The 15,459-nt window shown below is 48.4% G+C and overlaps 1 protein-coding gene across 1 annotated transcript; it reads left to right on the plus strand.

Annotated features, from left to right (window-relative positions):
• Positions 1-256: 256 nt before the first annotated feature.
• On the plus strand, positions 257-14,097 carry LOC149317776 (cytochrome P450 11B, mitochondrial-like). The gene is made up of 9 exons (XM_089518997.1): positions 257-516; positions 5,729-5,884; positions 7,029-7,228; positions 7,640-7,843; positions 9,691-9,845; positions 11,646-11,812; positions 12,926-13,004; positions 13,561-13,752; positions 13,922-14,097. The coding sequence occupies exons 1-9, from the start codon at positions 257-259 to the stop codon at positions 14,033-14,035; spliced, it is 1,527 nt and encodes a 508-aa protein (XP_089375123.1). The 3' UTR covers positions 14,036-14,097.
• The last annotated feature ends 1,362 nt before the right edge of the window (positions 14,098-15,459 follow it).

A 15,459-nucleotide genomic window follows, 5' to 3' on the forward strand; every position in this document is an offset into this window, starting at 1 on the left:
TGATGCCTTCCTGGGCAGCCGTGATGGGGATGGGTTGGGTGGTGACCCTTGGGGTCCCCTTGCATCCCTATACAATTATGTGATGAGTGACACTTTCCTGGGCAACTGGGGGGAGGAAGAGGAGGTGGCCTTGGCTGTGACTGTCCTTGGCTGGGAGGCCCAAGAGGGAGATATAAGAGCCACCATTCTTGCAAAAGACCAACCGTCCAAGTCAAGGGCTGCAGGGAAGAGGACCCTCGGCCTGGAAGCAGGAGAGATGGGAGCCGGCAGCCGGCTGAGCCCCCGGGCAGCTCAGTGCCACCTTTCCCGGTCCCTCTGGTCGGGGCAGCCTTGCCGGTCAGTGGCCCCCGCGGTGGCCGCCAAGCTGGGCCCCTCCAAGGTGCTGCCCTTCGAGGCCATCCCACGCAGCGGGAACAACGCCTGGGTCAACCTCTACCAGTTCTGGAGGACCAACAGTTTCCAGAACTTCCACCACGTCATGCAGAGGAACTTCCAGAACCTGGGGCCCATCTACAGGTCAGCCTCTCCCCCTAACCTCCACAACACATTTTGGGGTTCAGTGACAGGGGTTCATTTCGCTTTTGATGAGCATCTGGATGAGGTGAACAGGTAGACTGGGACCCTGAAGGTGGGGTGGGCTTCTCCCTGCCCCTCGTTGTGCCATGCAGCTTGGCTTGGTTGCTTGAGATGCCTCTGCAAGGTGTGTGCTAATGTCTTATACCAAATTTGTGTTGCATGGGATGAAGTGCATGTGGGCAACTGGCTCTTCCAGCCGTATAACCCTGTGGTTCTGTGGATGGTATCTGGGGCAGAGACTTGACCTGTGCAGACTTAGTAGACTTGCTGCTGTTGTGGTTGTTTTGCACCACCTAATCTATCATCATCATCATCATCATCATCATCATCTTCATCTTATATCCCACCATTCTCCCAGTATAGGGACTCAAGCTTACGAAGTGTAGTTACCCTACGAATGAGACATCTCCAAGGGGCCCTGTGACTAATAGTCTTGCTCACATACCCTCCAGTTGCACCAGTTTGGCAGGAACCGTCCTGATAGATTTTCAGTCACCTCACATTTCTAGCTGCTCCAAAATGTCCAGGTTCCTCTCTTCCAGGGTGATCAGGTGTCCTAACTGCAAAGGAGGACAAGGCACCACAAGATATAGGACGTAGGACATTGCCAAATAAATGCTAAAGACATTAATATGAATATAAATTCATGCTTCTTGGTTGTGCTCAAAATGGAGGGCATTTTGGAATTCCTCCTGGACAGAAGGCTGAAATGTAGAGCATGTCCTGGAAAAGGAGGGCCTCTGGTCACCCTGCCCTCTCCTCTGACTTTTCCCCTTTATCCTCAGCTTATTTTAGTTGCTGCAAACTGAATTCAAAGGGCAAAAATAGTTTGCACTCAACTAATGGCAGCGAGGAGGCAAGGATGGGCTGGATCTTGCCCTTCCCAGTTGCCTCAGGCAAAAGCAAAGGGCTGCAGCCTCTCCTAGCTTCTCTCTCATTGATAACTTTTGTCATCCTAACCATGCTCTCATCACAGAGTTGGAAGAGACCCCAAGAATGGCCATCCAGTCCAACCCCATTCTGCCATGCAGGAACTCTCAATCATCCTCAGAGATGGCCATCCAGCCTCTGTTAAAAGACTTCCAAAGAAGGAGACTCCATCTCATTCCAAGGCAGCAGTGCCTTTCATTGTAGAACAGCACTTACTCTCAGGAAGTTCCTCCTAATGTTGAAGTGGAATTCCCCCCCCCCCAAGCTTGCATTTCTTGCTCCATTGTCTCCCATTCTCTGGAGCAGCAGAAAACAAGCTTGCTCCCTCCTCAATATGACATCCCTTCAAATACTTAAACAGGGCCATCATATCCCCTCTTAACCTTCTCTCCTCCAGATACTCAGCTCCCTAAATCTTTCCTCATAAGGCATGATCTACTTGGACTCCGAGATCCCTTTCATGTGTACTTTCATTCAGCCATGTGTCCTCCATAATCCTATATCTGTGCATTTCATTTTTCTGCCCTAAGTGCAGTACCTTACATTTCTCTGTGTTGAATTTCATTTTGTTAGCTTTGGCCCAGCTTTCTAGTTTATTCAGGTCCTTTTGAATTTTGATCCTGTCCTAATTTGGTGTCATCTGCAAATCAGATAAGCATGCCTTCTATTCCTTCACCCAAGTCAATGATAAAGATGTTGAATAGCAAACTGGGCCCAGGACAGGGCCCTGTCACCCTCCTCTGGACATGCTCCAGAAGATCAACTTTTTTCTTGAACTGTGGTGCCCAGGACTGGACCCGATATTCCTTGCTTGTAGAAATCTTGTGCATATGCTTTTGTTGTAGTAGTTGTTAACTGCTGTCAAGTGGCCTTAGACTTATGGCAGCTCTATGGATGAGAGACCTCCAAGTCCCTCTGTTGTCCATAGCCCTGCTCAGGTCTTGCAAAGTCTATCCACCTGCAATGCGCTCCCCCTCTTTTCCTACTGCCTTCTACTTCACAAAGTGTTATTGCTTTCCTTCTAGTGAGTCATGTCTATATGCTGCTGCTCAACAGTTATTGAACGAAACCTCAAAGCCCTAAAGAAAAATGCAGAACCGATGCAGATATATGAGGCAAAGCCCACAGAGGTGTCGTTACAAGGAGAGGAGGCAATATTGATTTCTGTATTTGTTTATTAGATTGCCATCCTGCCTTTCTCCAAAAAGGGGATTCAAGTCTTCTACGTTCCAAAAATATGAAAAACATTTTCATTTTGAAGGTACAGCCAGCCCTCCTTATCCACGGATTCAAGCATCCCCAGCTCCTTCAGAATATATATTCTCAAGATGTTGAGGCTTGAATCTGTTGATAAAGAATTTATCCTTATACAGAATGGCAAAACCAAGCCTTGCTATTTGGTGCAGGTGTCTGCAAATAGCAAGGCTTGGTTTTGCCATTCTGTATAAGAGACACCATTTTATTATGCCATTGTATTTAATGGGACTTGAAGAGGGCTGCTGTATGTTCAAAATGGGGACGTTTCCTCCCCAAATAAGAATTCTGCCCTCTCAAATGAAACTTGCCTTCTGTCCCCAAATTTCTGGCATTGCAGTAACTTAAAGCTGAGGATTTAGAAATGCAGTTTAGGCGTCCAAAGGCAAGGGACAGGCAAAGTCACGAAGGGAGTACACAAACCTCAGCAAATGGAAAGGAAGTTCAAGGAGGGTCCGGTTTTCAGGGTCTCGCTTTGTGCAATGTTAAAAATGTGTGAACTAATGGAAAATTTCATGGCGAGGAAGGCAATGCCCTCATTTCTCCCCGCTCTTGAAAGCTACAACCTTGAAGTGTACTCTAAGAAATGGATCTTTCCACCCCCTCCTAAATCAATAGATTACAATTCTGCTAGCTAACTCAAGGCAACAAGGGCCCAATTTTAAACGCCTGGCCCCTCTCCTGCACACCTTGCATTCTCCCTTTTTGGTAGCAATCCTGTGAGTAATTGCATGTCGGCGGCAGAACAGGATTCGGAGAAACAGAGTGGTTCCCAATAGGGAAAGGGCTCAGGCAAGGCTGCATCCTATCACTCCACTTCTTTGACTTCTAGGCTGAAAACATCATAAGAAAAGCAGAATTACAATCAGAAAAAGAAGGAGTGAAGTGAGGAGGAAAGAACTTCAACAACCTAAGATCCGCAGACAGTGACACCATAATATTAGCAGAAGACATTGAGGAATTGGAATGGTTAATAAGGAAGGTCAAAGGGTCTGGAAACCATGAAGCCCTATGAGGAAGGATTTAGGGAGCTGGGGATGTTTAGCCTGGAGAAGAGAAGCTTAAGAGTTGATATGATAGCCCCATTTAAATAACTGAAGGGATGTCCCATTGAGGATGGAGCAAGCTTCTCTTCTGCTGCTCCAGAGACTAGAATGCGGAACCATGGATGCAAGCTCCAGGAAAAGAGATTCCACCTAAATGTTAGGAGGAATGTCCTGAGAGTAAGAGCTGTTAGACCATAGAACACAAATCCCTTGGAGATTTGATGGAGTCTCCTCCTTTGGAGGTCTTTAAGCAGAGGCTGGATGGCCATCTGTCAATGGGGATGCTTTGATTGTGAATTCCTGCATGGCAGAAGAAGGGGGTTGGACCGGGTGGCCCTTGGGGTCTCTTCCAACTCTATGGGTCTATAAGACTGTTGCATTTTGGCCACATCATGAGAAGGTATGGGTCACTAGAAAAACCAATAATGCTTGTAAAGGTAGAGGGGAGAAGAAAGAGAGGAAGGTCACAAACCAGATGGAGAAACTTAATTGGGGGGTTATTATGGGCAAGGGCTTATTGCAGGATCTGGGCAAGATTGCAGCGGAGGATAGGGATTCTTGGAGATGTTCAAAGGGTCACCATGAGTCGGAACCAACTCAAGGGCAGCTAACTACAACCACAAGCAGGAAAGAAAAAGCTGCGGGTGCAGCAGCTGCCAGGAAGAATGGAAGTATGGATGCTAGAAGTAATGGGCTGCAGGAAATGGAAAGGTTTCTTCTGCCTTCTTGTGCCAATGTTATGTAAGACCCTGGGATGTATGCACTGCGGCCATAGTGCAGCAACAGGCTTCTGGGTGATAGGCCTGGTCAGTTTTTGTAGATCATCTTTACACAGAAGACAAGGGTGCAAATTCTCCAGTTTGGGCGGTCTCTCTGCTCTGGGCAATGGGAAAGGACTATGTTCAAATCTCCAGCTAATAATTCCCCAATTTCACCTTGATGTAGGAGTTGACCCTTTAGCTAAGAGTTCTCACTTAATTTGCAAACAGGGAAATATGTTCACTCCCTCTCTCTGTGTGAGAGAGATTGAATGCCAAGCTGTGAGCACATGTTCCTGGTACTTCATGCATAAAGCTTAATGGCATCACCAGGGGCCCTTCTTAGGTCCCAGGCTTTGCCCCAGAAACCTCTGGGTTGGGATGATCCAGGACTGGCCACCCCAGTCCCTGCCATGGTGCGACATGGATGCAGCATCAAGAACAGTGTCATTGCTGCCGAGGGGTGAGTCCCTACGTTGGGGAAAAGGCAGGATAATCAGGTTGTTGTTGTTATAAATTAATTATAAAAGCAACAATAATAGTCCTTTCTCATAGGAATTTGCAATCTCCTTTACATGAGAGCACTGCCTTCATAAGTGTGTTTACAAAGGGATCTTGCAGCATCTTTGAGATGAACTGTGCAAAAGAAGATGTAGCAGAGGTTTTCATACACTTGGTCTACTTCTTCAGATGCATGGAGTGAAGTGGTGCATTTCTATGGCTGTTCATACAGTCTGATTAGAAAAGTCCTTCCTGGGCAATAATTCACTCCATGCATCTGAGAAAGTAGGCTTAAATCTACAAAAACGAATGCTACACTTCTTTCACCCCATGCTACAAGATCTTTTTGCACAGTGATATTCCAGACTAACATAGCTGTGTCTCTGAATTCAGAAGTGTGCGTATGTGTACGTTTTCTCACTTGTTAGGCTTGTTGTTTTTCTTATTGGAGTGGCATACCCTGTGCAGCTGTGCATGATATTTAGGTTATCCTCCAAAGCAGCATCTCAAGGCGTCTCTTTAGGTCTCATGATTTGATGCTGAAATCTCAGGGCCTGGCATAGTCCTGACCTGGCCATGGCCAACCCAGAGAGATGGGTGTGAGAGAGGGGCGCAGTAGCTTGGGTGGGTGTGCTTAGGGCTTGACTCTGTTTCCTTTGGCAGGGAGACGGTGGGCACCTACGACACGGTCAATGTCTTCCTGCCCCGCGATGCCGCCCAGCTCTTCCAGTCGGAGGGGATCTTCCCGCGCCGGATGGGCATCAACTCCTGGGCGGCTCACCGGGAAATGAGGAACCACAAACAGGGCATCTTCCTCCTGTAAGTGAGGCCGAGGGGTAGGGTGGGCAGACTGGTTTATTTGGGTCCCATATGGCAATGACATTTACATTTGTGTACCACTTATCAGTGGACGCAGCACTCTGTAAGCGGTTTACAGTCTGTAAACCATTTGCCCCTAACAAGCTGGGAACTCATTTTAGCGACCTATGAAAGGAAGGAAGGCTGAGTCAACCTTGGAGCCCTGCAGGGATCGAACTCACAACCTTGTAGCTGCATTATAGGCATTTAACTGCTTCACCAACTGGGCTCCTTGGGAGAAAACTGGAGTATAAATTAAATAAATTAACTAATTTGTATGGTTACAGTAATCCCTCCACATTCTCTGGGGTTAGGGGTGAAGGACCCCCGTGAAACATGCCATTCTTTTCACCTCTCTAGGGATCTCCAGCTCCTCCGGGGCAACCCTGTGGCCAACATCTGCCAGAATTTGATCATAGAACATGCTGGAGGACCTAGAGATGCCTGGAGAAGTGTTTTCTCTAGCGCCTTCCAGATTCTCCAGTACAACTCTATGGTCAACTTCTAGCAAAATTGCGCTGGGGTCTTAGAGATTCCTAGAGAGAACATAGTAATCAAAACCACACATAATCAAATCTGAAAAGGGCAAATCCGCAAATGTAGAGGGCCAACTGATTTATTGTTGTTCTTGTTGTGTGCCTTTCAGTCATTTCTGACTTACGGCAACCCTAAGGCAAACCTATCATCGGGTTTTCTTTGCTAGATTTGTTCAGAAGGGGTTTGCCACCATTGCCTCCCTCTGAGGCTGAGAGAGTGTGACTTGCCCAAGGTCAGCCAGGGATCTCTCAGAGTCCTAGTCCAACACTTAAGCCTGGTTTTCCCAGGGTTTTCTTGTCCAGATTTCTTCAGAGACTTACCATTTGCTTTCTTTTGAGGCTGAGAGAGTGTAGGACTTGCCCAACGTTACCCAGTGGGTTTTTGTAGCTGAGCAGAGATTTGAACCCTGGTCTCTCAGAGTCCAAGTCCAGCTAATTCAAGATGACCAGAACTCAGTTTGTTATTTCGCCCTTCTGCCAAACCGAGCCGGTTGGTACAGTCCATGCCTTGGGGTTTTCCTAAACCCATAACCCATAAGGTTTACATGCGCCTGTGTCCCGCCCTCCAGGAATGGGGAGCAGTGGCGTTCAGACCGGCTGGTGCTCAACAAGGAGGTGATCAGCCCCCTGGGCACCCGCAAGTTCCTGCCCTTCCTCAACACGGTGGCCGAGGACTTTGTCGACTTCATGCACCGGCAGGTCAGGAAGAACACCCGGCGCTCGCTGACCATCGACCTCTATCATGACCTTTTCCGCTTCACCCTGGAAGGTACCGGCAGCAGGGCCAGAACGCACTTCTTCTTAGCCACCCACCTCCCACCTTCACCTACTTCTATGGGGCCACAGAGGGTAAAGTTATACACAAAACCACCCGCCCTCTTCCCAAAACATCTCTCTCTCTCTCTCTGGGTTCATCCAGAATGGCCCAAAGCCTCAGGATGACTTAGGGAGCATTAGGATCCAACCCAGCAAACTCTGGAGGGATGCACCATTGCCTTTCTTGTTCTAAGCAGAATATTAGCTTTGCAAGAACTAATTCAGTCTGCTGGCAACTTGCTGCCCTTTTGCTCCAGAGACTCTGCCCAATGGGAGGGCCGGCCCTGGGTTTTTCAACATTTATTTCACTCTCCTTGGCTGGAATTCACCTTTTCTTACCTCTGCACTTCCTCCCCACTGGCAGCTAGTAGCTATGCTTTGTATGGGGCACGGCTGGGTCTCCTGGAAGAGAACCCCAACCCCGAATCGCAGAAGTTCATCAGCGCCGTGGAGACCATGCTGCAGACCACGCTGCCCCTGCTCTTCGTTCCTCCGGGCGTCATGCGCTGGGTGAACAATAAGCTCTGGCAAGACCACATGGATGCCTGGGATGCCATCTTTTCACATGGTCAGTGCTCTTGAAGAAGCAGCAATGGGGTGGCAATGGGGCAGGCAGGGCATCCTCCCCCAAAGATGCAAAATGAAGGGTCCTGGGTTTTCAGTTTTGGAGGTGAGACCAGGTTAGGGAAAAATGGGCTCTGCTTTGGCACATGAAGGGCTGAGCTAAAGTTGAATGCAAGTGCAATACGACTTGGGTCTATGCTCCCTAGCATTTCCCAGTTGAATACAGGGGAGATCCCTTGTTGCCTTAATGTTTAGCAGATCCTTGATCAGGAGAATTTAACACAAAGTTCTGTCAAACAGATACACCCCTCTTCCTTCACTTCCCAAACCTGCTTTTTAGTTTAGGCTTCTCCCCTCCCATGGAGATTTACTGTCCGGTGGAAAGCAAGTGGGCAGCATTGGCAGGGAACCGTTTGCTCTGTTCTTGTAGCTGGATTCACAGCAAGAGGCCTCCTTCATGGTCCATGATGATGATGATGATGATCATCATCATCATCATCATGAGCATGGACTATTGTGGCTACTTCCAGGAAATGTGGGACGTAGCGGATCACTCAAATCTGTAGGTAGGTTTAGACCAGTGATGGTGAATCTTTTAGAGGCTGAGTGCCCAAACTGCAACCCAAAACCCACTTATTTATTGCAAAGTGCCATGTCCCTCTGGCTTTCTAGTAACAAACTCTGGCAAACTCTGTGCTGGGGCGATGGCACATGTGCCCACAGAGAGGGCTCTGAGTGCCACCTCTGGCACGCGTGCCATAGGTTCACCATCACTGGTTTAGACTGAGCATTAGAAGGAATGTCTTGACAGTGAGAATGCTTCACCAATGGGATCCATTGCCTAGAGAAGTGATGGAGTCTTCTTTGGATGTCTCCAGAAAGAGGTTGCAGATCCTGTACTGAGCCAGGGGTTGGACTTTGTGTCCTCTGGGGGACCCTTCCAATGCCAGGATCCTGTGATTTTGTGGCCCACAGGCACAGAATCCTTCCAGGTGGTTCTGGAAGAACTCCCAAGCTACCGATTGGTTTTTAATTGGTTCCTAATAAATAAAGATTGTGGAGGAAAATCAGAAGGGAAGGCGAAGCACCCTCCCAGGAGGAACAATGGGAAAGAAAGAGTCCCACAGAGCAGGGGCTGCCACCAAGAAAGCCTTGCCACGTCTCTGGTAGCCCTAAGGGTTTCTCAGCTTAATCTGAAACCCCAATAATGGATCGGGCAGCTCTTTAAGTGCATAGATCCTGAGCCTTTTGAGAGCTTCTTAGACTAATAATAACACTTTTTAAAAGTATCCAGTAGTTCCCTGGCAGGTGTTTTTTTTTTGGGGGGGGGGATCAGTGGGTTGTGGTCAAAGGGGGGCTTGCAGGTATGGTTAGCCTGGAGAAGGTTAAGAGGGGACATGATAGCCCTGTTTAAGTAGTTGAAGGGATGTCATGTTGAGGAGGGAGCAAGCTTCTTTTCTGCTGCTCCAGAGAATAAAACACAGAGCAGTGGATGCAAACTACAGGAAAAGAGATTCCAGCTCAACATTAGGAGGAACTTCCTGAGAGTAAGGGCTGTTCGACAGTGAAATATTCTGCTTTGGGAATTGTGGAGTCTCCTTCTTTGGAGGTCTTTAAACAGAGGCTGGATTACCATCTGTCAATGAGGGTGCTTTGATTGTGAGTTCCTGCATGGCAGAAGGGGGCTGATCTGGAAGGCCCTTGGGGTCTCTTCCAACTCTGTGATTCTGTGACCAGCATGCCATATGGTTGGGAGTTCCATGCCAATGGTGGGCTGGTGGTGCTGATGTCCCACCATGTGCCTGACAGTGGCTGAGATGGCTTTTTACTCTGGTCTCCCTCGTTCCTTAGCGGACAAGTGCATCCAGAACATCTACCAGGAGTTCTGCCTGGGGCAGCCCCGCAAGTATTCTGGGATCATGGCCGAACTGCTGCTGCAGGAGGAGATGCCCCTTGACTCCATCAAGGCCAACATCATTGAGTTCACTGCGGGCGGCGTTGACACGGTGAGTAGGCGACAGCAAGTTCAATGGTCCACACAGATCGATGGGAACCAGGGTGGTGCATTGATCTGAGAATTATACGAGAGCCCTGGGACTCATGGGTTCAGATCCCAGCATAAGCATGGAAACACAGCTGGCCATGGGAAGCCATTGGGTGGCCTTGGGTGGGTCACACTCCTTCAGCCTCAGAGGAAAAAGTGCCAAGAAAATCCCATGATTCATCGTCCTTACATAGGGTTGCCATCACCTCCACGCAATAATGGCAGCGTGGCATTGTAGTCTGAGTGTGAGGCAAGGGTTCAAATCCTCTCTACTGAACCACGGAAACCCTTTGGGTGATCTTGGGCAAATCCCTCTCTCTCAGACTTAGGAGGTATTCACACTGGGGCTAATTTCGGCATTAAAGAGAGATTAAAATGCATTTAAAGCATCCTGGAAATAAAGCGAAAATGGTGACTAATTGCGCAAATGATTATCACACATAATTGTGCAAATAAACTGATATCAAAAATGCATTGTTGCTAAAATCCTGAAAGTAAAAAGATGTGTGTTAATGCTTCTTTGTGACCATTTTAATGGCAGCGTTGTGTGAAATCATTACGCGTAATTAGGCGCTTTTCCCTGGATATTCATGGGATAGACTCCCGATCTGCTTTGTGTGATAAACTCCTTAGAGGAGCACAATGGCAGCTTCCTTTGTAGAAATCAGGCCAAGAAAACCCCAAGAGAAGGTTGCCATAATGGCTTACAAGTTAGACTAGGATTCGAGGAGACCCAGGTTCAAATTCTGGCTCAGCTATGGAAATCCACTGAGCGTTCTGGAGCAAGTCACACTTTCTCAGCCTTAGAGGAGCCACTGAATAAATCTTGCCAAGAAAACTTATTAGTCATTAGTGACAGTCAACAAAATTAATTATATTGGACAGCCAGCATGATGTATTGGACTAGGACTCTGGAAGAGCAAGGTTCGAATCTCCACTGAGCCAAAGAAACCCACTGGTTGTCATTGTATGCGTCCCACTCTTTCATCCTCAGAGGAACACAATGGTGGTAAACTTCTACTGAACCCCATTGCCCAAAATATATTCAACACCTGTTTTGGGGAGTGTATTTGATTAGTTCTTCAGTGCATTTATTGATCACCTCTTGGCGCACCAGGGCCCTCGAGGTGCTGCACAATTGGCAAAAACACTTCAACTGAAACAACTAAAACCCAGCTCAGCTCAGAGGCTGCAACTGCAGTATGACCCTTGTATCTGTGGACCATACTTGGAAACGTGAAAGCATGGATAGTAATGAGCCCTATTGAAATGAACGACTTCTAGTGGAAGTTGACCATAGAGTCACACGGGAGGATTTAGAGATTCCTAGAGCGAATGCCTCTCTAGGCATTTCTAGCCCTCCAATGTGACTCTGTGACCAAATTCTGCTGGAAGCATGTTGTAGGATCACACTGGAGGACCTAGAAAATGCCTAGAAGGATGTGGGTAAACTGCAAGTAACAGTGCAGTGGATCTGAGGGTTGTACAGTACTGTTGTTAGCATGCCAATCTCATTCACTGTTGGAATTTACCAGACAGTTTGCTCCATGAGTAACAGAAGGCCATGTGCCACAATACACAGAACTGAGAAAGAGCTATCACTCTCTCAGTCCTTTCTGGGTGGATGAAGCTTCTGAGGTCTGAGATGCCATCCAGAGTTCATCTGCCACCCATTGATCAGGAAGCCCCCAGATGCCAGTGAGGGTTGGTGCTACTATTTCCCAGACCTGAGGCTGATGGTCCTCTCTCTTTGGGCTCCCAGACGGCGGTCCCGCTGCTCTTCTCCCTCTTTGAGCTGGCCCGCAACCCCAGCGTCCAGGCGGCCATTCGGGAGGAGATCAAGGCCGTGGAGAAGCAAGGCTTCGGGGAGCTGTCAAAGGTCCTCAACAGCTTGCCGCTGCTCAAGGGAGCCATCAAGGAGACTCTCAGGTAAGGAGGACTGGGCATGAAATGGGCAACCAGGAGTCCCAGGGAGGGCAGGAAGGTTTGGGCATCTGGAAGCAACTGCCATGTGCTCTTGGATGTTCTTGGCAACCCTTGGTCTTGAAAACTGGGGTGAGGATGTGTGACCCACCAAAACTCCCTGGAAGACCCCCTGAAAAGGCAAAGGTGGTCCCTTGACATAAATGCCTAGTTGTAACCAACTTTAGGGTGTGGTACCCATTTCCGTTTCTAAGCCAAAGAGCCAGCGTTGTCTGAGGACTGAATGCTGTTACCTCCCCATTGAGAAGTGGTACCTATCTATCTATTTGCACTTGCATGCTTTCGAAGGGCTAGGTTGGCAGAAGTTGGGACTAGTGACAGGAGCTCACCCCATCATGCGGCACATAGGCCTCCAACTACCAACCTTCCTTTCTTCAGAACATCAGAACTGGCATCTTAACCACTAAGCCAACACATCCATTTTTACATTGTGACAATTATTTTGAGATTCCTTCCCTCGCAGTTCAGAAAAATTGCTCTCCCTTCCAGCACCATTTTTCCAGCCAAAATACTGGCTAGAAATGGTCGCAGTAATTGACAGTAGATTGCTTCTGGTGCAGTGAGTGAGTGGCAGAGGGGTGTGTGAACCTGGGCTTCCTTAAAGGATGGGAGCCCCAAAATATGCCAAGGTCTATGTGTGGGGTCAGTAGGTTTTGCACAGTAAGAAGGGGTAAGGAGGGGCCTATTAGAATGAATGGATGGATGAATTAAAGTGGGGCTGTATGCTTGCTCTTTGTCATTCCTCTGAAATCCCAGGTCCAGGTCCACCTATGGGGAGATACACTATCGCATTGTGGTGCATTTAATTAGGTTTATTGGTTAAAAAACCCCAGCCGCCGTCTCCTGTAGAGCTACATACATATCGCTACCAAGTGTGGAATAAAGATGCATGACCAGAGCTTGGAACATTACTTCTCTGGATATAAGTCCCAGAGTCCCACATCCAGCAGCCATTCTTCCAAGGTCTGCCCATGACTGTTGGGCCACCTTCTGCTTTCTTTAGCAAGTGGGAGTTGGAGTCGCTGGTCTCCATCCACCAATGACATTCTTCTCTTGCAGGCTGTACCCAGTGGGCATTACTGTCCAGCGTTATCTGACCCAAGACGTGGTGCTCCAGAATTACTCTGTACCAGCAGGAGTAAGTCTTTCCTCTTTGCCTCTTCCCCAGGTATTTTAAAGTCCTTCCCCAGCCCTGTCAGCCAGGCCATCGCTCCTTTCCCCCCAAAAGGAAAACATTATCTAACTGTTGAAGACAAAATAAATGATGCCATAGGTGGACTGTAGCCCAGAACAGATAAAGAGGTAGCCAAGAAATACTTTGCTTGTTGTTGCTGTGGGCCTTCAAGCCGTTTCCGACTTATAGCAACCCTAAGGCAAATTATCAGGGGTTTTCTTGGCAAGATTTATTCAGAGGGGGTTTGCCCTTGCCTTCCTCTGAGGCTGAGAGAGTGTGACTTGCCCAAGGTTACCCACTGGGTTTCCATGACCAAACAGGGATTCAGACTCTGGTCTCCTGAGTCATACCTAACACTCAAAACCACTAGACCGTGTTGGTTCTCAGTATCTAGCCACTCAGTATGAATTCAGGTCCATGGGTTTCCGCACTCGGGTGACACCAAGCCCATTGATGCCACAGGGGAGAAGCCCATTGCCCCGGGCGTCCTTTGGTGATTGTGCGGTGTCTTGCCTCCCAGACCTTGTGCCAGGTGGGCCTCTACTGCTTGGGACGGAGCCCCGAGGTGTTCAGCAACCCGGAGCGCTATGACCCCACTCGCTGGCTGGGCAAAGAGGACAACAACTTCAAGGCTCTGTCCTTTGGTTTTGGGTCGCGCCAGTGCATCGGGCGGCGGCTGGCCGAATCGGAGATGATGCTCTTCCTCATGCACGTGAGTTGCGCCTGTGTTTTGTGGGGGAAACATAGCCCCAGGGGAAGAGTGTTCCAGTTGGGTGGGCCACTGCAGGACATGGGCTCCCACCCTTGCTTTGCCATTGCAAATCTTGACTTGCCAGCCATTCTGTGGTCTGAGTCCACACTTGCTCTTTCCGTTCCCTCAGGTCATACGGAACTTCAAGATCGACACCGTTTCCAAGGCAGACATCAATACGATCTACAGGTTCATCCTCATGCCAGAGAAGCCCCCTTTGCTCACCTTCCGGCCCATTGACTAGCGGAGGATATGGGGAAGTCCCATCTCCATGGTCTCCTTTTCCCTTTTGCCAGTGGAAGTGGGCCAAGGGACACAACTCTCTTCGAGGCAGCAGCCGTTCTCACAACCACACTCTCACACCTATGCACACTTGTTCCCTTTGCTCACCTTAGGCAAAAGTGTGTTTTGTCATAGAATCACAAAGCTGGAAGGCCCCACAAGGCCCATCTCATCCAACCCCATACCATTCAGGAATCCTCAGCTGAAGCATCCCTGATGGAATCCCTTTCCTTTGGCTTCCTTTGAGCCAAAGATCCCTCCATGTCCTTCTCTTCTGAGTCATAGAGTTGGAAGAGACGACAAGGGCCATCCAGTCCAACCCCCAGCAATGCAGGAATACACAACTGAAGCACTCCTGAGAGGTGCCTATCCAAGCTCTGTTTAAAGACCTCTGCTGAGGAAGCTTACTGGGGAACTTGTCCTATAGTCAAGATATTCTTTCTAATGCTCAGGTGGCATTTCTTTTCTAGTAATTTGAACCCATTGGTTCATTTCTGGTCTCTGGAGCAGGAGAAAACAAGCTGGCTCCATCTTCTGCCTGACGTCCCTCCAGGTATTTAGAGATGGCTCTATCCTATGTCACTGATCAGACGTCTCTTCTCCAAGCTAATCCTACCCAGGTCCCTCAGCCACAGAATCAGTGAATCCTAGAGTTAGAAGGGGTCCAACACTCAGCTCAATGTAGATCCAACTCAGGTTCAGGTCCGACTCCTTGCTCAATAGAGGATCTTCTCCATCCACAGCAGTTGCTGTCCAGTTGTTCCTCCTAAGGCTTGGTGGTTTCCTGATCTTTAGTCATCTTGGTTGCCCCAAATGTTCCAGTTTGTCCATACTACTTCTTGAATTGTAGCATCCAGAACTTGATAGAGGATTCCTCCAGGTGAGGCCAACCAAAGCAGTTTAGAGTGGCACTACGAATCCCCTCGATCTGGATACTATACTCCTGTCGATACAGCCCAGAACTGCACTGGCTTTTTTTGGCTACCATATCAGACTGTTATGTTTGCATTAAACTGCCCTGTACTTTGCAAAATACCAGGCAAGCAATCTTCTGCTAACCCCAATTCTGTTGCACAACAACACGATATACTTGCATTTCAGATCATAGAGTAAACTGTCTGGTATGCATGCATTTTCCTTCTTTTTCTGCCAGGCAAGAGGGACAGACCTATGGCAATGTCTCATTCTTACCACCTGCAACTCCTTCTCGCCACACCTGGCTGCGGAGAGTTTTGTGTTTGTCACCAGGCCTGGGGTTACCTGTTTTCGGCATTCCAGCCGTGAGGCCAGAAACTTGTTAAAAAAACAACAATCTGTATGGAAATTTTCAAGAAGCCAAGTTCTGGGGTGTTGGTGGTCACAGAACATAGCCAAATACACAGAGAA

This window comes from Sceloporus occidentalis, unplaced genomic scaffold (genome assembly GCF_023333645.1).
Source record: "Sceloporus occidentalis isolate IW3139 unplaced genomic scaffold, rSceOcc1.0.p SCAF_3, whole genome shotgun sequence".
Classification (NCBI taxonomy): Eukaryota; Metazoa; Chordata; class Lepidosauria; order Squamata; family Phrynosomatidae; genus Sceloporus; species Sceloporus occidentalis.